This window comes from Salvelinus namaycush, unplaced genomic scaffold (assembly GCF_016432855.1).
Source record: "Salvelinus namaycush isolate Seneca unplaced genomic scaffold, SaNama_1.0 Scaffold5, whole genome shotgun sequence".
Lineage (NCBI taxonomy): Eukaryota > Metazoa > Chordata > Actinopteri > Salmoniformes > Salmonidae > Salvelinus > Salvelinus namaycush.
In genome coordinates, this window is record NW_024061197.1 from 1 (window position 1) to 25242 (window position 25242).

The window sequence follows — 25242 nt, forward strand, 5'->3', positions numbered from 1 at the left end:
AACAGTCCATCTGCAGTCACAGACTCATTTAATACATTATTGTCATCATTAGAGAACAGGGACTGGTCCCAGATGGTTTAAGGACACTATATAGGGAATAATACATTATTATCATCATTACAGAACAGGGACTGGTCCCAAATGGTTTAAGGACACTATATAGGGGAATAATACATTATTATCATCATTAGAGAACAGGGACTGGTCCCAGATGGTTTAAGGACACTATATAGGGAATAATACATTATTATCATCATTAGAGAACAGGGACTGGTCCCAGATGGTTTAAGGACACTATATAGGGAATAATACATCATTAGAGAACAGGGACTGGTCCCAGATGGTTTAAGGACACTATATAGGGAATAATACATTATTATCATCATTAGAGAACAGGGACTGGTCCCAGATGGTTTAAGGACACTATATAGGGAATAATACATTATTATCATCATTAGAGAACAGGGACTGGTCCCAGATGGTTTAAGGACACTATATAGGGAATAATACATTATTATCATCATTAGAGAACAGGGACTGGTCCCAGATGGTTTAAGGACACTATATAGGGAATAGGACATTATTATCATCATTAGAGAACAGGGACTGGTCCCAGATGGTTTAAGGACACTATATAGGGAATAATACATTATTATCATCATTAGAGAACAGGGACTGGTCCCAGATGGTTTAAGGACACTATATAGGGAATAATACATTATTATCATCATTAGAGAACAGGGACTGGTCCCAGATGGTTTAAGGACACTATATAGGGGAATAGGACATTATTATCATCATTAGAGAACAGGGACTGGTCCCAGATGGTTTAAGGACACTATATAGGGAATAATACATTATTATCATCATTAGAGAACAGGGACTGGTCCCAGATGGTTTAAGGACACTATATAGGGAATAATACATTACTATCATCATTAGAGAACAGGGACTGGTCCCAGATAGTTTAAGGACACTATATAGGGAATAATACATTATTATCATCATTAGAGAACAGGGACTGGTCCCAGATGGTTTAAGGACACTATATAGGGAATAGGACATAATTTGTAGAAACATTTATTCTGAACAAAATATTGAATATATGCTATTAACACATAGAACATCTATATAGTTGAACCTATACACACCAGCTTATATATATATATACATATATTATCACATTATCACACACAAGCAGTACCGTAGATGTACACACACACACACAGTACCGTAGGTGTACACACACAGTACCGTAGGTGTACACACACAGTACCGTAGGTGTACACACACACACACACGCACACACACACGCAGTACCGTAGGTAATTCACCATGAGGGATTTCACCATGAGGCCAATGCTGACTTTAAAACACAGTTAGAGTTTACACACGCAGTACCGTACACAACACACACAGTAACTCACCCTGTTCTCACTGTCCACTACCACCAGGTGTCTGAGACCCAGAGCTCTGAACAACTTAAACACACGAGGAAGAGACGTCTCCTGTTGGGGGGGGGGGAGAGAGAGAGGGGGGATGATCAAAAGTGTGTACTCTGTGTGTGTGGTCCCTGTAAGGGAGGTGTGGTCCCTGTAAGGTCCCTCAGTTGAGGAGTGAATTACAAACACAGATTCAACCATAAAGAGCAGGGAGGTTTTCCACTGCCTCACAAAGGGCTCCTATTGGTCGACAGGGTCGGTAGGCTACTTTCTAAATGTAATCTGTTACTCCCCGACCCCTAGATGGGTCAACATTAAAAAAGCAGACATTGAATATCCCGTTCAGCATGGTGAAGTTATTAATTACACTTTGAATGGTGAATCAATACACTCATTCACTACAAAGATACAGGCGTCCTTCCTAACTCAGTTGCCAGAGAGGAAGGAAACCACTCAGGGATTTCACCACGAGGCCAATGGTGACTTTAAAACAGTTACAGAGTTTAATGGCTGTGATAGGAGATAACATTGTAGTTTTCACTTTGTCATTATGGGGTATTGTGTGTAAATGGGTGTAACAACAAAATGTGGAATTCATCAAGGGGTATGAGTCCTTTCTGAAGGCTCTGTATATACCTGTGGTACGGTGTAGGGTGTAGGGTTCATGAACTCTGTAAGGTCCATCATGCACTCCCTCTCATCCTGTGATACGTGGATACTCTGGATGGGGGGGAAGCGAGGGTAGGCATCCCTAAAGTCCTTCAGCTGTAGCTTCCTCTGGGTCAACCTGGACCGAGCCAGCTCTACAAACACCTGGACAGAGACAGAGAGACCGAGAGGAGAGAGAGAGGAGAGAGAGAGAGATGAGAGAGAGACAGGGAAACCGAGAGGGAGGGAGAGACAGGGAGGGAGCGAGAGAGAGAGGAGAGAGAGAGAGCGAGGAGAGAGAGACAGGGAGACCGAGAGAGAGGAGAGAGACAGGGAGGGAGAGAAGGTGAGAGAGAGATTAATACAGAGACAGACAGGACAGGACAGACAGACAGGACAGACACCTAGAGCTTCTCTCACCTTGTGTTTGAGCAGAACAATGAGCTGAGAACGAAGGATGAGTCCACAGATCTTCCCCATCTGAGGATGAAGGGATGAGTGAAAGAGAAGACAGAAAGCAGGGATGAATGAAAGAAGGAGTCATAGACTGTTCAGAGAATCTTTCTCAGCCAATTAGAAGTCAAGCACAACTATAAGACATTAATGGCCTTCGGGCGGAGCTTTCCATACATCATCGCTAGCGGCGACCGGCACGACGACAGGGAAGCCGTTGTGATTGGTGGAGGTGTTGCTAAGGACGTCCACGATGGTGCCAACCTTTTCTATACGGTTAAAACAGGTGACTGGGGCACCCATCACCTCCCTGAGAGAGGAAGGATGGGGGGAGGGCCAGATGGAGAGAGAGATGGAGGGAGGGTGATATCGATAGAGAGAGAGGGTGAGATTTAGAGGGAGAGTAGTGAGGTCAGAGGGTCAACTGGTAGTTAAGCCAATGGGAAACGGGCTCATCAGCCAGTAAGCCAATAGGAGTAGCCTGTGAGAGAGTGGCTTACCTGGCTGTTAGCCAGTGGGAGGTGGCAGGGGCCTCCAAGTGCAGGAAGGGAACACTCTGCAGCTTGATGTGGATGTCATACAGACCCTAAGAAACAACCAGATGGATTACTACACAGACTGAACCTCAGAAACAACCAGATGGATTACTACACAGACTGAACCTCAGAAACAACCAGATGGATTACTACACAGACTGAACCTCAGAAACAACCAGATGGATTACTACACAGACTGAACCTCAGAAACAACCAGATGGATTACTACACAGACTGAACCTCAGAAACAACCAGATGGATTACTACACAGACTGAACCTCAGAACGACCCTCTCCCACAGTCTCAGTGGGCAGGGCACTCTCCCACAGTCTCAGTGGGCAGGGCACTCTCCCACAGTCTCAGTGGGCAGGGCACTCTCCCACAGTCTCAGTGGGCAGGGCACTCTCCCACAGTCTCAGTGGGCAGGGCACTCTCCCACAGTCTCAGTGGGCAGGGCACTCTCCTCTCCCACAGTCTCAGTGGGCAGGGCACTCTCCCACAGTCTCAGTGGGCAGGGCACTCTCCCACAGTCTCAGTGGGCAGGGCACTCTCCCACAGTCTCAGTGGGCAGGGCACTCTCCCACAGTCTCAGTGGGCAGGGCACTCTCCCACAGTCTCAGTGGGCAGGGCACTCTCCCACAGTCTCAGTGGGCAGGGCACTCTCCCACAGTCTCAGTGGGCAGGGCACTCTCCCACAGTCTCAGTGGGCAGGGCACTCTCCCACAGTCTCAGTGGGCAGGGCACTCTCCCACAGTCTCAGTGGGAAGGGCAGTCTCCCACAGTCTCAGTGGGAAGGGCACTCTCACACAGTCTCAGTGGGCAGGGCACTCTCCCACAGCCTCCCACAGCCTCAGTGGGAAGGGCACTCTCCCACAGTCTCCCAAAGTCTCAGTGGGCAGGGCAGTCTCCCACAGTCTCAGTGGGCAGGGCACTCTCCCACAGTCTCAGTGGGCAGGGCACTCTCCCACAGTCTCAGTGGGCAGGGCACTCTCCCACAGTCTCAGTGGGCAGGGCAGTCTCCCACAGTCTCCCACAGTCTCAGTGGGCAGGGCACTCTCACACAGTCTCCCACAGTCTCAGTGGGCAGGGCACTCTCCCACAGTCTCAGTGGACAGGGCACTCTCCCACAGTCTCCCACAGTCTCAGTGGGAAGGGCACTCTCCCACAGTCTCCCAAAGTCTCAGTGGGCAGGGCAGTCTCCCACAGTCTCCCACAGTCTCAGTGGGCATGGCACTCTCACACAGTCTCCCACAGTCTCAGTGGGCAGTGCAGTCTCCCACAGTCTCAGTGGGCAGGGCACTCTCACACAGTCTCCCACAGTCTCAGTGGGCAGGGCACTCTCCCACAGTCTCCCACAGTCTCAGTGGGCAGGGCACTCTCCCACAGTCTCAGTGGGCAGGGCACTCTCCCACAGTCTCAGTGGGCAGGGCACTCTCCCACAGTCTCAGTGGGCAGGGCACTCTCCCACAGTCTCCCACAGTCTCAGTGGGCAGTGCACTCTCCCACAGTCTCCCACAGTCTCAGTGGGCAGGGCACTCTCCCACAGTCTCACACAGTCTCAGTGGGCAGGGCACTCTCCCACAGTCTCAGTGTGTGTGCAGGGGAGAGCTTCAGGCTGCTACGTCACCAAGACAACGGAGGAGTTTAGCCCCACCGCCTCAACGCACTTCATTGACAGGATATTTGACAGGATATTGCTGTTGACGCTATCCGCAGTCACTACATCCATTATGGGATTTCTAGATGAATAATAAATACTAATTGATTGTTCTAGAACATAACTTGCATCATGAGCTGATATTAACTGAACTGTTGTAACCCCATCAGCACCAAATGATAAGCTACAGTAGTCTATTATCTGTAAACATAAACACTGTAGAGCCTCGACGTATGGTTCAAACTATCATGTTGATATCTTGGATGGTCGCTCCTTGCATCAATAGTTGTGTCTATGAATGTAAGAGTGGTAACATGTCTTCAGGCCGAGACAGTGGCGGGGAGCCTTGTTGTTGTCCGCTACGGACTGCCTCATTAAGTCAGTATAGTATACACGTGCCTCAGACTCACCTCCACAAAGTAGTCCCCTACTACCTTGGCCGTCAACAGCACCAACATGATGGGGAGACCGTACGTCACGTTTCCTGTTGCTTCCACCATGATGACTGTTAAACTGAGAGTCATCCTCACTATGCCCCCTAGAGGAGAGGACGAGACATTACATTAGTTATTATTAATACAGTATATAGTCGTGGCCAAAAGTTGAGAATGACACAAATATTCATTTTCACAAAAGTCTGCTGCCTCAGTTTGTATGATGCCAATTTGCATATACTCCAGAATGCGATGAAGAGTGATCAGATGAATTGCAAAGTCCCTCTTTGCCATGCAAATGAACTGAATCCCCCAAAAAACATTTCCACTGCATTTCAGCCCTGCCACAAAAGGACCAGCTGACATCATGTCAGGGATTCTCTCATTAACACAGGTGTGAGTGTTGACGAGGACAAGGCTGGAGATCACTCTGTCATGCTGATTGAGTTCAAATAATAGACTGGAAGCTTCAAAAGGAGGGTGGTGCTTGGAATCATTGTTCTTCCTCTGTCAACCATGGTCACCTGCAAGGAAACACGTGCCGTCATCATTGCTTTGCACAAAAAGGGCTTCACAGGCAAGGATATTGCTGCCAGTAAGATTGAACCTAAATCAACCATTTATCGGATCAAGAACTTCAAGGAGAGCGGTTCAATTGTTGTGAAGAAGGCTTCAGGGCGCCCAAGAAAGTCCAGCAAGCGCCAGGACCGTCTCCTACAGTTGATTCAGCTGCGTGATCGGGGAACCACCAGTACAGAGCTTGCTCGGGAATGGCAGCAGGCAGGTGTGAGTGCATCTGCACGCACAGTGAGGCGAAGACTTTTGGAGGATGGCCTGGTGTCAAGAAGGGCAGCAAAGAAGCCACTTCTCTCCAGGAAAAACATCAGGGACAGACTGATGTTCTGCAAAAGGTACAGGGATTGGACTGCTGAGGACTGGGGTAAAGTCATTTTCTCTGCTGAATCCCCTTTCCGATTGTTTGGGGCATCCGGAAAAAAGCTTGTCCGGAGAAGACAAGTTGAGCGCTATCGTCAGTCCTGTGTCATGCCAACAGTAAAGCATCCTGAGACCATTCATGTGTTGGGTTGCTTCTCAGCCAAGGGAGTGAGCTCACTCACAATTTTGCCTAAGAACACAGCCATGAATAAAGAATGGTACCAACACATCCTCCGAGAGCAGCTTCTCCCAACCATCCAGGAACAGTTTGTTGACAAACAATGCCTTTTCCAGCATGATGGAGCACCTTGCCATAAGGTAAAAGTGATAACTAAGTGGCTCGGGGAACAAAACATCGATATTTTGGGTCCATGGCCAGGAAACTCCCCAGACCTTAATCCCATTGAGGACTTGTGGTCAATCTTCAAGAGGCGTGTGGACAAACAAAAACCCACCAATTCTGACAAACTCCAAGCATTGATTATGCAAGAACGGGCTGCCATCAGTCAGGATGTGGCCCAGAAGTTAAATGACAGCATGCCAGGGCGGATTGCAGAGGTCTTGAAAAAGAAGGGTCAACACTGCAAATATCTCTAAACCAGACTGATAGGAATGTAACATCTCTAAACCAGACTGATAGGAATGTAACTACCAGGTAAACAGTCAGTGTAACATCTCTAAACCAGACTGATAGGAATGTAACTACCAGGTAAACAGTCAGTGTAACATCTCTAAACCAGACTGATAGGAATGTAACTACCAGGTAAACAGTCAGTGTAACATCTCTAAACCAGACTGATAGGAATGTAACATCTCTAAACCAGAGGTAGGACTCCAGGAATGACTCTCACCCAGTTGTGCTGCAGCTCCTATTAAAGCATACTTCCCTGGATCGGCCCAAATCTGAGAAAGAGAGACACACACACACACACACACATTATTGACAACAATCTGGCCAGTGTACTATGCTGTGTTTGTCAAAGCAGCTGTTGAAGAGCCAATGGGTAAAGCATGGGGGGGCAAACACCAGAGTGGCATGGGGGGGGGGGGGGGGCGTCCACATAACCCCCATAATGACGTCCACATAACCCCCATAATGACGTCCACATAACCCCCATAATGACGTCCACATAACCCCCATAATGATGGCCATATAACCCCCATAATGATGGCCATATAACCCCCATAATGATGGCCATATAACCCCCATAATGATGTCATATAACCGCCATAACGATGTCATATAACCCCCATAACGATGTCATATAACCCCCATAATGATGTCATATAACCCCATAATGATGTCATATAACCCCATAATGATGGCCATATAACCCCCATAATGATGTCATATAACCGCCATAACGATGTCATATAACCCCCATAACGATGTCATATAACCCCCATAACGATGTCATATAACCCCCATAACGATGTCATATAACCCCCATAACGATGTCATATAACACCCATAATGATGTCATATAACCCCATAATGATGTCATATAACCCCATAATGATGTCATATAACCCCCATAACGATGTCATATAACCCCCATAACGATGTCATATAACCCCCATAACGATGTCATATAACCCCCATAACGATGTCATTTAACCCCCATAACGATGTCATTTAACCCCCATAATGATGTCATATAACCCCATAATGATGTCATATAACCCCATAATGATGTCATATAACCCCCATAATGATGTCATATAACACCCTCACACTCACCGATCCGTTAGGCGTGATAGAAGCCAGCAGTATTCCAAACAGTCTTCCCCAGGCAGCTCCTATGAGCAGAGACGGGATGAAGACTCCAGCTGAGACAGTCAGGCCATAGGTCCAACAGGCCAGGAAGAAATAGGTCAACGTAAACAGACTTAGAGTCAGAGGGTTGTAGGAACCTGGAAGTAGAGAGACAGACAGAGACAGAGACAGAGACAGAGACAGAGACAGAGAGAGAGAGAGAGAGAGAGAGAGAGAGAGAGAAAGAGGAGAGAGAGAGCGAAAGAGAGAGAAATACAAAAATGTGTCATTACAAACTTTGTACATTCATAGTAATTAAAACAAATGACTTTCCAACTGAACAGTGTGGTGTAGTGTAAACAGACATCTGATGGGAACATTGTGGTGAAGCAGTCTGGTATTTCAACACTAGGGGGCACTATCACATAGCAGAGACACAATGCACCATAAAAACAGTGGTGATGGTGAATCAACCAGGCACTCAAACCGTCTACCTGGTGGGTTGTGGAAGAGGCTGCGGACGCTCCTCTCAGGTGTGTTGAAGAAGGCCGTTGCCATGGAGTTATACTCTCCATCCGCACAGAACAACTGGAGGCAGAGCATGTGAGTGAGTGGGAGTGTGTTTGGACGTGTTTAACTATACGTGTGGGGACCAGAAGTTCCCACAAGAAAAGTAAACAAACAAAAATGTGACCAACTGGGGACATTTTATTAGTCCCCCCCACAAGGTCAAATGCTATTTCTAGGGGGTTTAGGGTTAAAGTTAGAATTAGGGTTAGGGGATAGGGTGAGGGGCTAGGGTGAGGGGCTAGGGTGAGGAGCTAGGGTGAGGAGCTAGGGTGAGGAGCTAGGGTGAGGAGCTAGGGTGAGGGGCTCGGAGATAGGGGGAGGGGCTCGGAGCTAGAGGGAGGGGCACACACACACACATATATGTATATGTATATGTACCTGTAGAGGATAGTCCTCTGACTGGTCTGGTCCGAGAGGCTGACAGTCATTAGAGAAATAGATCATGGCGAACGACACCGTCGCCGTTACCGCGGCAACTAGCATGGCTTCCATCACCTGGAGACAGGGCCGGTGGACGTACCTGAGAACACACACACACACACACACACACAAACACACACAAACACACACAACCGACAAAGACACCACACACACAAACATTTCAGAATGGCACCATAGTTTACGAGCAGCAGGGTGGAAATGTCAAGAAACTAAAACAAGGAAGAAACTCAAATGCCTTCAAGTGAAGTCCCCTGTCACATGTCTGAAGTAACCAGTGACGTGATGTCTATTTTTATCCCACAGTGCTGCAGGTAGAAAAGTAAGGAGAGGAGATGTGTTCTCAGATAGCTACCTTTCACCTGTACCTGACAACAGTCACCTGGAAAGCACACCTGTCTGATCTACCACTACATACAACACCTGTCTCACACCACCACACCTGTCTCACACCACCACACCTGTCTCACACCACCACACCTGTCTCACACCACCACACCTGTCTCACACCACCACACCTGTCTCACACCACCACACCTGTCTCACACCACCACACCTGTCTCACACCACCACACCTGTCTCACACCACCACACCTGTATCACACCACCACACCACCACACCTGTATCACACCACCACACCTGTCTCACACCACCACACCTGCCTCACACCACCACACCTGCCTCACACCACCACACCTGCCTCACACCACCACACCTGCCTCACACCACCACACCTGCCTCACACCACCACACCTGCCTCACACAACCACACCTGTCTCACACCACAACACCTGTCTCACACCACCACACCTGTATCACACCACCACACCTGTATCACACCACCACACCTGTCTCACACCACCACACCTGCCTCACACCACCACACCTGTCTCACACCACAACACCTGTCTCACACCACAACACCTGTCTCACACCACCACTACATTAAAACACCTGTCTCACACCACAACACCTGTCTCACACCACCACACCTGTCTCACACCACCACACCTGTCTCACACCACCACACCTGTCTCACACCACAACACCTGTCTTGAAAACACATATCTAAGTTGTTGTTTCCTTCAGAAAATCAGCAGCTATTTCTGTATATTCATTCAAGTCGGCTGGTTAACTTACTGATCTGTTCTGTAGTCTACCCCTCAGGGGGGGTATGTTCTTAAAAACATAGAACACAACCCTACCTGATCCTGAATACAGTCAGCCAGTAACCTGATCCTGAATACAGTCAGCCAGTAACCTGATCCTGAATACAGTCAGCCAGTAACCTGATCCTGAATACAGTCAGCCAGTAACCTGATCCTGAACACAGTCAGCCAGTAACCTGATCCTGAACACAGTCAGCCAGTAACCTGATCCTGAACACAGTCAGCCAGTAACCTGATCCTGAACACAGTCAGCCAGTAACCTGATCCTGAACACAGTCAGCCAGTAACCTGATCCTGAATACAGTCAGCCAGTAACCTGATCCTGAATACAGTCAGCCAGTAACCTGATCCTGAATACAGTCAGGCAGTAACCTGATCCTGAATACAGTCAGCCAGTAACCTGATCCTGAATACAGTCAACCAGTAACCTGATCCTGAATACAGTCAACCAGTAACCTGATCCTGAATACAGTCAACCAGTAACCTGATCCTGAATATAGTCAACCAGTAACCTGATCCTGAATACAGTCAACCAGTAACCTGATCCTGAATACAGTCAACCAGTAACCTGATCCTGAATACAGTCAACCAGTAACCTGATCCTGAATACAGTCAGCCAGTAACCTGATCCTGAATACAGTCAGCCAGTAACCTGATCCTGAATATAGTCAGCCAGTAACCTGATCCTGAATATAGTCAGCCAGTAACCTGATCCTGAATACAGTCAGCCAGTAGTTGAGGATATTGAACAGTTACCTGATCCTGAATATAGTCAGCCAGTAACCCGATCCTGAATACAGTCAGCCAGTAACCTGATCCTGAATAGAGTCAACCAGTAACCTGATCGTGAATACAGTCAGCCAGTAGTTGAGGATATTGAACAGTAACCTGATCCTGAATATAGTCAACCAGTAACCTGATCCTGAATATAGTCAGCCAGTAGTTGAGGATATTGAACAGTAACCTGATCCTGAATACAGTCAGCCAGTAGTTGAGGATATTGAACAGTAACCTGATCCTGAATACAGTCAGCCAGTAGTTGAGGATATTGAACAGTAACCTGATCCTGAATATAGTCAGCCAGTAGTTGAGGATATTGAACAGTTACCTGATCCTGAATATAGTCAGCCAGTAACCTGATCCTGAATATAGTCAGCCAGTAACCTGATCCTGAATATAGTCAGCCAGGTGTTGAGGATATTGAACAGTTACCTGATCCTGAATATAGTCAGCCAGTAACCTGATCCTGAATACAGTCAGCCAGTAGTTGAGGTTATTGAACAGTAACCTGATCCTGAATACAGTCAACCAGTAAACTGATCCTGAATATAGTCAGCCAGTAGTTGAGGATATTGAACAGTAACCTGATCCTGAATAGAGTCAGCCAGTAGTTGAGGATATTGAACAGTAACCTGATCCTGAATACAGTCAGCCAGTAGTTGAGGATATTGAACAGTTACCTGATCCTGAATACAGTCAGCCAGTAGTTGAGGATATTGAACAGTTACCTGATCCTGAATATAGTCAGCCAGTAACCTGATCCTGAATACAGTCAGCCAGTAACCTGATCCTGAACACAGTCAGCCAGTAACCTGATCCTGAACACAGTCAGCCAGTAACCTGATCCTGAACACAGTCAGCCAGTAACCTGATCCTGAACACAGTCAGCCAGTAACCTGATCCTGAATACAGTCAGCCAGTAACCTGATCCTGAATACAGTCAGCCAGTAACCTGATCCTGAATACAGTCAGCCAGTAACCTGATCCTGAGTACAGTCAGCCAGTAACCTGATCCTGAATACAGTCAGCCAGTAACCTGATCCTGAATACAGTCAACCAGTAACCTGATCCTGAATACAGTCAACCAGTAACCTGATCCTGAAAACAGTCAACCAGTAACCTGATCCTGAATACAGTCAGCCAGTAACCTGATCCTGAATACAGTCAGCCAGTAACCTGATCCTGAATATAGTCAGCCAGTAACCTGATCCTGAATATAGTCAGCCAGTAACCTGATCCTGAATACAGTCAGCCAGTAGTTGAGGATATTGAACAGTTACCTGATCCTGAATATAGTCAGCCAGTAACCTGATCCTGAATACAGTCAGCCAGTAGTTGAGGTTATTGAACAGTAACCTGATCCTGAATACAGTCAGCCAGTAGTTGAGGATATTGAACAGTAACCTGATCCTGAATACAGTCAGCCAGTAGTTGAGGATATTGAACAGTTACCTGATCCTGAATACAGTCAGCCAGTAGTTGAGGATATTGAACAGTTACCTGATCCTGAATATAGTCAGCCAGTAACCTGATCCTGAATATAGTCAGCCAGTAGTTGAGGATATTGAACAGTTACCTGATCCTGAATATAGTCAGCCAGTAACCTGATCCTGAATATAGTCAGCCAGTAACCTGATCCTGAATATAGTCAGCCAGGTGTTGAGGATATTGAACAGTTACCTGATCCTGAATATAGTCAGCCAGTAACCTGATTCTGAATACAGTCAGCCAGTAGTTGAGGTTATTGAACAGTAACCTGATCCTGAATACAGTCAACCAGTAACCTGATCCTGAATATAGTCAGCCAGTAGTTGAGGATATTGAACAGTAACCTGATCCTGAATATAGTCAGCCAGTAGTTGAGGATATTGAACAGTAACCTGATCCTGAATATAGTCAGCCAGTAACCTGATCCTGAATATAGTCAGCCAGTAGTTGAGGATATTGAACAGTAACCTGATCCTGAATACAGTCAGCCAGTAGTTGAGGATATTGAACAGTTACCTGATCCTGAATATAGTCAGCCAGTAGTTGAGGATATTGAACAGTAACCTGATCCTGAATATAGTCAGCCAGTAGTTGAGGATATTGAACAGTAACCTGATCCTGAATATAGTCAGCCAGTAACCTGATCCTGAATACAGTCAGCCAGTAACCTGATCCTGAATACAGTCAGCCAGTAACCTGATCCTGAATACAGTCAGCCAGTAACCTGATCCTGAATACAGTCAGCCAGTAACCTGATCCTGAATACAGTCAACCAGTAACCTGATCCTGAATACAGTCAGCCAGTAACATGATCCTGAATACAGTCAGCCAGTAACCTGATCCTGAATACAGTCAACCAGTAACCTGATCCTGAATACAGTCAACCAGTAACCTGATCCTGAATACAGTCAGCCAGTTACCTGATCCTGAATATAGTCGGCCAGTAGTTGAGGATATTGAACAGTTACCTGATCCTGAATAGAGTCAGCCAGTAGTTGAGGATATTGAACAGTAACCTGATCCTGAATATAGTCAGCCAGTAGTTGAGGATATTGAACAGTAACCTGATCCTGAATATAGTCAGCCAGTAACCTGATCCTGAATACAGTCAGCCAGTAACCTGATCCTGAATACAGTCAGCCAGTAACCTGATCCTGAATACAGTCAGCCAGTAACCTGATCCTGAATACAGTCAACCAGTAACCTGATCCTGAATACAGTCAACCAGTAACCTGATCCTGAATACAGTCAACCAGTAACCTGATCCTGAATACAGTCAGCCAGTAACCTGATCCTGAATACAGTCAACCAGTAACCTGATCCTGAATACAGTCAACCCGTAACCTGATCCTGAATATAGTCAGCCAGTAACCTGATCCTGAATATAGTCAGCCAGTAACCTGATCCTGAATACAGTCAGCCAGTAGTTGAGGTTATTGAACAGTAACCTGATCCTGAATACAGTCAGCCAGTAGTTGAGGATATTGAACAGTAACCTGATCCTGAATACAGTCAGCCAGTAGTTGAGGATATTGAACAGTTACCTGATCCTGAATACAGTCAGCCAGTAGTTGAGGATATTGAACAGTTACCTGATCCTGAATATAGTCAGCCAGTAACCTGATCCTGAATATAGTCAGCCAGTAGTTGAGGATATTGAACAGTTACCTGATCCTGAATATAGTCAGCCAGTAACCTGATCCTGAATATAGTCAGCCAGTAACCTGATCCTGAATATAGTCAGCCAGGTGTTGAGGATATTGAACAGTTACCTGATCCTGAATATAGTCAGCCAGTAACCTGATCCTGAATACAGTCAGCCAGTAGTTGAGGTTATTGAACAGTAACCTGATCCTGAATACAGTCAACCAGTAACCTGATCCTGAATACAGTCAGCCAGTAGTTGAGGATATTGAACAGTAACCTGATCCTGAATACAGTCAGCCAGTAGTTGAGGATATTGAACAGTAACCTGATCCTGAATACAGTCAGCCAGTAGTTGAGGATATTGAACAGTAACCTGATCCTGAATACAGTCAGCCAGTAGTTGAGGATATTGAACAGTTACCTGATCCTGAATACAGTCAGCCAGTAGTTGAGGATATTGAACAGTTACCTGATCCTGAATATAGTCAGCCAGTAACCTGATCCTGAATACAGTCAGCCAGTAGTTGAGGATATTGAACAGTTACCTGATCCTGAATATACAGTGGGGCAAAAAAGTATTTAGTCAGCCACCAATTGTGCAAGTTCTCCCACTTAAAAAGATGAGAGAGGCCTGTAATTTTCATCATAGGTACACTTCAACTATGACAGACAAAATGAGAAAAAAGATTCTAGAAAATCACATTGTAGGACTTTTAATGAATTTATTTGCAAATTATGGTGGAAAATAAGTATTTGGTCACCTACAAACAAGCAAGATTTCTGGCTCTCACAGACCTTTAACTTTTTCTTTAAGAGGCTCCTCTGTCCTCCACTCGTTACCTGTATTAATGGCACCTGTTTGAACTTGTTATCAGTATAAAAGACACCTGTCCACAACCTCAAACAGTCACACTCCAAACTCCACTATGGCCAAGACCAAAGAGCTGTCAAAGTACACCAGAAACAAAATTGTAGACCTGCACCAGGCTGGGAAGACTGAATCTGCAATAGGTAAGCAGCTTGGTTTGAAGAAATCAACTGTGGGAGCAATTATTAGGAAATGGAAGACATACAAGACCACTGATAATCTCCCTCGATCTGGGGCTCCACGCAAGATCTCACCCCGTGGGGTCAAAATGATCACAAGAACGGTGAGCAAAAATCCCAGAACCACACGGGGGGACCTAGTGAATGACCTGCAGAGAGCTGGGACCAAAGTAACAAAGCCTACCATCAGTAACACACTACGCCGCCAGGGACTCAAATCCTGCAGTGCCAGATGTGTCCCCCTGCTTAACCTAGTACATGTCCAGGCCCGGCTGAAGTTTGCTAGAGAGCATTTGGATGATCCAGAAGAAGATTGGGAGAATGTCATATGGTCAGATGAAACCAAAATAGAACTTTTTGGTAAAAACTCAACTCGTCGTGTTTGGAGGACAAAGAATGCTGAGTTGCATCCAAAGAACACCATACCTACTGTGAAGCATGGGGGTGGAAACATCATGCTTTGGGGCTGTTTTTCTGTAAAGGGACCAGGACGACTGATCCGTGTAAGGGAAAGAATGAATGGGGCCATGTATCGTGAGATTTTGAGTGAAAACCTCCTTCCATCAGCAAGGGCATTGAAGATGAAACGTGGCTGGGTCTTTCAGCATGACAATGATCCCAAACACACCGCCCGGGCAACGAAGGAGTGGCTTCGTAAGAAGCATTTCAAGGTTCTGGAGTGGCCTAGCCAGTCTCCAGATCTCAACCCCATAGAAAATCTTTGGAGGGAGTTGAAAGTCCGTGTTGCCCAGCAACAGCCCCAAAACATCACTGCTCTAGAGGAGATCTGCATGGAGGAATGGGCCAAAATACCAGCAACAGTGTGTGAAAACCTTGTGAAGACTTACAGAAAACGTTTGACCTCTGTCATTGCCAACAAAGGGTATACAGTAATCCCTCGTTTATCGCGGGGGTTACGTTCCGAAAATGACCCGCGATAAGTGAAATCCGCGAAATAGAAAACTTTTTTTTTTTTTTACAATTAGCAACTATTACATGTATACAAATACAGTGACTCACGTGTAGGCCGTTTCGTCGACATTATGGGTTTAGGAGATGTTCGAAATTACAAGATAATTTGGCCAACTTAATGTAAATTTGCCAAGCTGTTTTATGTACGTACACATAACTGCACGAGACGACAAAATGATAGCACAATTCGTAGCATGTTGATACAAGAAGCGGGAGTGAGTTTTTAGCGAATCAGAATGCAGAGCACAATGCACCAAAAAAAAAAAAAAAATGCATTATGAAAATCCGCGAAATAGCGAATCCGCGATAAGTGAACCGCGAAGTGGCGAGGGATCACTGTATAACAAAGTATTGAGATAAACTTTTGTTATTGACCAAATACTTATTTTCCACCATAATTTGCAAATAAATTCATTAAAAATCCTACAATGTGATTTTCTAGAATCTTTTTTCTCATTTTGTCTGTCATAGTTGAAGTGTACCTATGATGAAAATTACAGGCCTCTCTCATCTTTTTAAGTGGGAGAACTTGCACAATTGGTGGCTGACTAAATACTTTTTTGCCCCACTGTAGTCAGCCAGTAACCTGATCGTGAATACAGTCAGCCAGTAGTTGAGGATATTGAACAGTAACCTGATCCTGAATACAGTCAGCCAGTAACCTGATCCTGAATACAGTCAGCCAGTAGTTGAGGATATTGAACAGTTACCTGATCCTGAATATAGTCAGCCAGTAGTTGAGGATATTGAACAGTAACCTGATCCTGAATATAGTCAGCCAGTAGTTGAGGATATTAAACAGTAACCTGTTCCTGAATACAGTCAGCCAGTAGTTGAGGATATTGAACAGTAACCTGATCCTGAATATAGTCAGCCAGTTACCTGATCCTGAATACAGTCAGCCAGTTACCTGATCCTGAATACAGTCAGCCAGTAGTTGAGGATATTGAACAGTAACCTGATCCTGAATACAGTCAGCCAGTAGTTGAGGATATTAAACAGTAACCTGATCCTGAATACAGTCAGCCAGTAGTTGAGGATATTGAACAGTAACCTGATCCTGAATACAGTCAGCCAGTAGTTGAGGATATTGAACAGTAACCTGATCCTGAATACAGTCAGCCAGTAGTTGAGGGTATTGAACAGTAACCTGATCCTGAATACAGTCAGCCAGTAGTTGAGGATATTAAACAGTAACCTGATCCTGAATATAGTCAGCCAGTAACCTGATCCTGAATACAGTCAGCCAGTAGTTGAGGATATTGAACAGTAACCTGATCCTGAATACAGTCAGCCAGTAGTTGAGGGTATTAAACAGTAACCTGATCCTGAATATAGTCAGCCAGTAGTTGAGGATATTGAACAGTAACCTGATCCTGAATATAGTCAGCCAGTAACCTGATCCTGAATACAGTCAGCCAGTAGTTGAGGACATTGAACAGTAACCTGATCCTGAATATAGTCAGCCAGTAACCTGATCCTGAATATAGTCAGCCAGTAACCTGATCCTGAATATAGTCAGCCAGTAACCTGATCCTGAATATAGTCAACCAGTAACCTGATCCTGAATATAGTCAGCCAGTAACCTGATCCTGAATACAGTCAGCCAGTAGTTGAGGATATTGAACAGTAACCTGATCCTGAATACAGTCAGCCAGTAACCTGATCCTGAATACAGTCAGCCAGTAACCTGATCCTGAATACAGTCAGCCAGTAGTTGAGGATATTGATCCTGATCCTGAATACAGTCAGCCAGTAACCTGATCCTGAATATAGTCAGCCAGTAGTTGAGGATATTGATCCTGATCCTGAATACAGTCAGCCAGTAGTTGAGGATATTGATCCTGATCCTGAATATAGTCAGCCAGTAGTTGAGGATATTGAACAGTTACCTGATCCTGAATATAGTCAGCCAGTAGTTGAGGATATTGAACAGGGCTCCCAGCAGTCCACCTGTTTAAGATGGACATATAGAAAGAGAACATAACATGTACATGTTGGTCATTTAGCAGACACTCATCCATAGAGACCATAGAGGCCCAATCCCAAATGGACCCCTAAACCCTGTGCACTTGATGGAGATCTGAGAGGATTTGATTGGTAGAAGCAATATGGTTAAGCATTCATCTAGCCTATCAGAAGGCAAGATGGAGTCATAACCATGTTTCGTACACCTGTCAAATCCTCTCAGATCTCCACTAGTGCATAGGGGTGTAGGGTCTAGGGGTCCATTTGGAACTGGGCCTCACAGTCAAGTGCAGTCAACTCAGGTAGCTAAGACAACCACATATATGAGTAACTCAGGTAGCTATGACAACCACATACATGAGTAAGTAAGGTAGCTATGACAACCACCTATATGAGTAAGGTAGCTATAACAACCACATACATGAATAAGTAAGGTAGCTAAGACAACCACCTATATGAGTAAGGTAGCTATGACAACCACCTATATGAGTAACTCAGGTAGCTATGACAACCACATACATAAGTAAGGTAGCTATGACAACCACCTATATGAGTAACACAAGCCTCTGCCTTTTTCATGTCACCTGTGTGAAGGTCAGACTAACCCTACTGTAGAGGGAGGACCAACACGGGTCCTATAAAACAGCACAACTAGACTAGCAGTGGGTTCTTACCTACAGCTCCCATTACAATGAACAAGGGAATCTCATAGAGGTTGTAGGCCACACTCTGTAGACAGAGAGATAACACAGGGTTTAGGACTAGACACACTGTAGACAGAGAGATAACACAGGGTTTAGGACTAGACACAATAACAGACAGACACTCACGTCACTCTCGAAGCGTCCGAAGTTGATAAGACCAGGGCTGGAGAGATCTCCAGGTTTCTTATTGTAGATGGACAGGAAGAAATTCAGAGTGAATGTTGAGATCATGGACGCAAAGAACTGGAGAGGAATATAGGGAGGGAGGGAGGGAGAGAGAGTAGAGAGAGGAGAGAGAGGGGGAAGGAAGAGAGGAGAGAGAGGGAGTAGAGAGAGTGGGGGGGGAGGAAGAGAGGGAGTAGAGAAAGAGAGAGAGGGGGAAGAGAGAGAGTAGAGAGAAGAGAGAAGAGAGAGAGGGAGTAGAGAGAGAGAGAGAGAGGGGGAAGGACGAGAGGAGAGAGAGGGAGTAGAGAAAAGAGAGAGAGAGAGAGAGAGAGAAGAGAGAGAGAGGGAGAGAGAGAAGAGAGAGAGGGCATTAAGCTTCACCTGATAAAGGAAGGAGAACACAACACGTCTGCTAGTCCCTACTCTTCTTTCCACTTGGCAGTGAAAGAGATGAGACAATCTGGTCTTTTCCAACTTTCGTTCTACCCAACATCTCCCCTCCTCTCCTCTCCTGCAGACACCAGACTGAGCCAAGCCTTCCTCTCCTCTCCCTCAGACACCAGACTGAGCCAAGCCTTCCTCTCCTCTCCTGCAGACACCAGACTGAGCCAAGCCTTCCTCTCCTCTCCCTCAGACACCAGACTGAGCCAAGCCTTCCTCTCCTCTCCCTCAGACACCAGACTGAGCCAAGCCTTCCTCTCCTCTCCCTCAGACACCAGACTGAGCCAAGCCTTCCTCTCCTCTCCTGCAGACACCAGACTGAGCCAAGCCTTCCTCTCCTCTCCCTCAGACACCAGACTGAGCCAAGCCTTCCTCTCCTCTCCCTCAGACACCAGACTGAGCCAAGCCTTCCTCTCCTCTCCCTCAGACACCAGACTGAGCCAAGCCTTCCTCTCCTCTCCTCTCCCTCAGACACCAGACTGAGCCAAGCCTTCCTCTCCTCTCCTCTCCCTCAGACACCAGACTGAGCCAAGCCTTCCTCTCCCTCAGACACCAGACTGAGCCAAGCCTTCCTCTCCTCTCCTCTCCCTCAGACACCAGACTGAGCCAAGCCTTCCTCTCCCTCAGACACCAGACTGAGCCAAGCCTTCCTCTCCCTCAGACACCAGACTGAGCCAAGCCTTCCTCTCCCTCAGACACCAGACTGAGCCAAGCCTTCCTCTCCTCTCCTCTCCTGCAGACACCAGACTGAGCCAGGCCTTCCTCTCCTCTCCCTCAGACACCAGACTGAGCCAAGCCTTCCTCTCCTCTCCCTCAGACACCAGACTGAGCCAAGCCTTCCTCTCCTTCAGACACCAGACTGAGCCAGGCCTTTCCCTCCTCTCCCTCAGACACCAGACTGAGCCAGGCCTTCCTCTCCTTCCTCTCCCTCAGACACCAGACTGAGCCAAGCCTTCCTCTCCCTCAGACACCAGACTGAGCCAAGCCTTCCCCTCCTCTCCTGCAGACACCAGACTGAGGCAAGCCTTCCCCTCCTCTCCTGCAGACACCAGACTGAGCCAAGCCTTCCTCTCCTCTCCTGCAGACACCAGACTGAGCCAAGCCTTCCTCTCCTCTCCTGCAGACACCAGACTGAGCCAGGCCTTCCTCTCCTCTCCCCCAGACACCAGACTGAGCCAAGCCTTCCCCTCCTCTCCTGCAGACACCAGACTGAGCCAGGCCTTCCTCTCCTCTCCCTCAGACACCAGACTGAGCCAAGCCTTCCTCTCCTCTCCTGTACTTACTATCCTCCATGTGAGCATCTGGTTCCAGAAAGAAGCCCCCTCCTCCAAACTGAACAAAACCCCACCTGGAATAAAGAGGAAGGAAGGGGGGAAAGAGAGAGAGAGAGAGTCAGGTGAAAACTTTATTGGGAGGAACATTTAGAAAGTCATGACAGTAGTATGCTTAGCAGTGGTGCTGAGTGGGACATGTTGTGCGTAGTGTGTGTACCGACTGGTGCTCCAAAAGCAGCAGACACTCCTGCAGCCGCTCCAGCTGATACAAAGTCCCTCTTCTCTGTGTCTCGACGGAAATACTCAAAGATCTACACACACAGAGAGAGAGAACATGTTATACACACACAGAGAGAGAGAACATGTTAGACAGTAGATACCACACATTAAACACCATGTCCTCCACATGTAGAGAACATGTTAGACAGTAGATACCACACATTAAACACCACGTCCTCCACATGTAGAGAACATGTTAGACAGTAGATACCACACATTAAACACCACGTCCTCCACATGTAGAGAACATGTTAGACAGTAGATACCACACATTAAACACCATGTCCTCCACATGTAGAGAACATGTTAGACAGTAGATACCACACATTAAACACCACGTCCTCCACATGTAGAGAACATGTTAGACAGTAGATACCACACATTAAACACCATGTCCTCCACATGTAGAGAACATGTTAGACAGTAGATACCACACATTAAACACCATGTCCTCCACATGTAGAGAACATGTTAGACAGTAGATACCACACATTAAACACCATGTCCTCCACATGTAGAGAACATGTTAGACAGTAGATACCACACATTAAACACTATGTCCTCCACATGTAGAGAACATGTTAGACAGTAGATACCACACATTAAACACTACGTCCTCCACATGTAGAGAACATGTTAGACAGTAGATACCACACATTAAACACCATGTCCTCCACATGTAGAGAACATGTTAGACAGTAGATACCACACATTAAACACCACGTCCTCCACATGTAGAGAACATGTTAGACAGTAGATACCACACATTAAACACCACGTCCTCCACATGTAGAGAACATGTTAGACAGTAGATACCACACATTAAACACCATGTCCTCCACATGTAGAGAACATGTTAGACAGTAGATACCACACATTAAACACTACGTCCTCCACATGTAGAGAACATGTTAGACAGTAGATACCACACATTAAACACCATGTCCTCCACATGTAGAGAACATGTTAGACAGTAGATACCACACATTAAACACCACGTCCTCCACATGTAGAGAACATGTTAGACAGTAGATACCACACATTAAACACCACGTCCTCCACATGTAGAGAACATGTTAGACAGTAGATACCACACATTAAACACCATGTCCTCCACATGTAGAGAACATGTTAGACAGTAGATACCACACATTAAACACTATGTCCTCCACATGTAGAGAACATGTTAGACAGTAGATACCACACATTAAACACCACGTCCTCCACATGTAGAGAACATGTTAGACAGTAGATACCACACATTAAACACTATGTCCTCCACATGTAGAGAACATGTTAGACAGTAGATACCACACATTAAACACTACGTCCTCCACATGTAGAGAACATGTTAGACAGTAGATACCACACATTAAACACCATGTCCTCCACATGTAGAGAACATGTTAGACAGTAGATACCACACATTAAACACTACGTCCTCCACATATAGAGAACATGTTAGACAGTAGATACCACACATTAAACACCATGTCCTCCACATGTAGAGAACATGTTAGACCAGGGGTGTCAAACATACGGCCCGCGGGCCGGAACCGGCCCCCAAGGAGGTTCGATCAGGCCCGCAGGATAATTTGAAAGTGGAAAAAATGCATAAAAGACATGGAATTAATATTTTTAATTCGCTGCAATTCATGGATTATCCGCTAAGGGGCGCACTCTTTCCATCAGAGTAGAAGACAAGCCGCATCACTGAGACAGACTGAAAACAGCAGACGGTATCAATGCGCCATCTGCTGCTTGTTACGACGTTGTTAATACCTTGGTCTCTACCTCTCCGCTACACCCTCATTAGCCAAAATGTCGTTATCCAAACGGAGAAAAGTAGATAAGGAGTGTAGAATTTTCAAAGAAAAATGGACCACGTCCTATTTATTTACAGAGATGCACGGAAAACCTTCGTGCTTGGTGTGTTTGCAACAAGTTTCGGTATTGAAGGAATATAATATTCGACGCCACTACGAGACTCATCACAGCGAAAAATATGACGGCTTGCAAGGACAACTGAGAAGAGATAAGATTAACGAATTGCTGGCGGGTCTGAGGAAACAGCAGTCAACTTTCATCCAGAGCCGAGAAGTCAGTGAAGCAGCGGTAAAAGCCAGCTACCTAATTGCTAGCGAAATAGCATTAGCATCGAAGCCGTATTCCGACGGTGACTTTGTTAAACGATGCATGATGAAGGCGGCTGAACTTGTATGTCCCGAGAAGCGACAAGCTTTTGCCAATATTAGCCTGACGAGGAATACTTGCATTCTTGGTTGATATTACTGAACACTTGAACAATCTGAACAAAATGTTGCAAGGCCGCAAAAAAGTTGTCACACAGTTTTCTGACAACATACATGCATTTAAGTTGAAGCTGACTTTGTGGGAGATGCAACTGGCAAATGGCAACCCTGCTCATTTCCCCTGTCTGAGAGATGTGTGTGTGACCAGACCTGATGCGGACATGAAACGGTACAAAGACAAAATTGCAGGACTACTGCGGGAGTTTGAGAAACGTTTTCAGGTATTTGGTGAACTTGAGACAGAATTTTCAGTTTTTCGCTCACCTTTCACAGTTAAAGCTTCTGATCTGCCGGTCGAAATTCAGCTAGAGATAATTGATTTGCAGTGTGATGCAGATTTGAAGGGCAAATTTGCCTCTGTAGGTCTGGACAGATTTTATCAGTATCTACTACCAGGGTACCCCAAATTAACAGCCCTGGCTGCTAAAATTTTGTGCATGTTTGGGACAACCTACCTTTGTGAACAAATTTTCTCAGTGATGAATATCAATAAAACAAAAATGCGTTCAAGGCTCACAAACAAGCACTTAAATGAGATTCTGAAAGTGACAGCTAGTCAGGACATGACACCTGGTGTTGATGCACTTGTACAGGCCAAAAGATGCCAAGTTTCAGGAACAAATACAAGTCCAGACTAGACTAACACCTTTAAAATGCTGCCTTAGATACTGTTTGCATTGAAAGAATACAGCTCTGTGAAGATGAATCCTTACTGTGGTGATTTAAAAAAATGTGCACTTTAATGTTAGTCAGCAGCTTCAAAACAAAAGTTGTGTGATGGAATTCTACTGTTCATACAACTCCATAAATTTTCAGTATGTATTGTATGTGTATGTATGAAGTTTACAGATTTACAGGACAGGCGAACACTTTCTTCATTACACATTTAAAATCACTCTCCTTAGTTTGTAAGGTGTACGCAGGGATTACATTTAGATTTTATATGCGTATGTGTAAGTGGTTTAAAAATTCCTTTCTTTAAAAGTCTCATTTAATCTTAAAGTGCATTACTATATTTTTCAGTACCAATTAAAGTTTTGTGCCTTTGTACAATCAGTGGGATCAGTTGCAATGCATATTTGTGAATGATAAAATTAAATTGCACATTTGTCTAAGGAAATATGAGGTGTTTCATGAAATGTTTTGTAAAAGGATAGTTCATTAAATTTCAATATTTTCCTAATGTTCTTGTGCTTCTTTACACCAAAACAAAGGAAAGACATGATATTTTGGTTATTTATAGCAGAGTATGGTATAATTTTAATGGTCCGGCCCACTTGACATCTCCCTAGGCCGTATGTGGCCCACGATGCGAAATGAGTTTGACACCCCTGTGTTAGACAGTAGATACCACACATTAAACACCACGTCCTCCACATGTAGAGAACATGTTACAACCAGACTGTACAACACCCTCCTACCTTGAAGTCTTTCTTCAGGGAGGTACTGCGTCCCTGGGAGACTCCTGCTGCCACCACGGCACCAGAGTGGATCATGGGACCTTCCTACAGGATTATGGGAAGGGAGACAGAGGCCGTCATACACACACACACACACACACACACACACACACACACACACACAGGGCCATCAGATACACACTGGTTGGTCATCTCATTAGTGGGAAGGTGTTTCACCAGGCTGGCCCAGGTGATATTTAAGAGCGGCTGGCCCAGGTGATATTTAAGAGCGGCTGGCCCAGGTGATATTTAAGAGCGTCTGGCCCAGGTGCTATTTAAGAGCGTCTGGCCCAGGCGATATTTAAGAGCGTCTGGCCCAGGCGATATTTAAGAGCGTCTGGCCCAGGCGATATTTAAGAGCGTCTGGCCCAGTGCTCCAGTTGTCTTGGTAGATGTGGAGGGTTAACTCCTTTAGTTGTCTTGATAGATGTGGAGGGTTAACTCCTCTAGTTGTCTTGATAGATGTGGAGGGTTAACTCCTTTAGTTGTCTTGATAGATGTGGAGGGTTAACTCCTTTAGTTGTCTTGGTAGATGTGGAGGGTTAACACCTTTAGTTGTCTTGATAGATGTGGAGGGTTAACTCCTTTAGTTGTCTTGATAGATGTGGAGGGTTAACTCCTTTAGTTGTCTTGATAGATGTGGAGGGTTAACTCCTTTAGTTGTC

General features: G+C 45.7%; 1 protein-coding gene across 1 annotated transcript in view; it reads right to left on the reverse strand.

Moving 5' to 3' along the window:
* Positions 1–1427: 1427 nt before the first annotated feature.
* Positions 1428–25242, reverse strand: part of LOC120041667 (H(+)/Cl(-) exchange transporter 7-like) — a gene marked incomplete at its 3' end in the record, with an annotated part of 47501 nt that continues 23686 nt past the window's right edge. Inside the window, exons 9-24 of the mRNA XM_038986532.1 lie at positions 24539–24622; positions 20744–20837; positions 20536–20600; positions 18773–18889; positions 18617–18671; positions 17867–17927; positions 8811–8952; positions 8357–8450; positions 7848–8020; positions 6958–7009; positions 5147–5274; positions 3044–3129; positions 2721–2853; positions 2511–2570; positions 2079–2255; positions 1428–1508 (exon numbers count right to left, since the gene is read on the reverse strand). Coding sequence (XP_038842460.1) covers positions 1428–1508; positions 2079–2255; positions 2511–2570; positions 2721–2853; positions 3044–3129; positions 5147–5274; positions 6958–7009; positions 7848–8020; positions 8357–8450; positions 8811–8952; positions 17867–17927; positions 18617–18671; positions 18773–18889; positions 20536–20600; positions 20744–20837; positions 24539–24622 — 1602 coding nt within the window. The remainder of the gene's footprint in view (positions 1509–2078; positions 2256–2510; positions 2571–2720; positions 2854–3043; positions 3130–5146; positions 5275–6957; positions 7010–7847; positions 8021–8356; positions 8451–8810; positions 8953–17866; positions 17928–18616; positions 18672–18772; positions 18890–20535; positions 20601–20743; positions 20838–24538; positions 24623–25242) is intronic.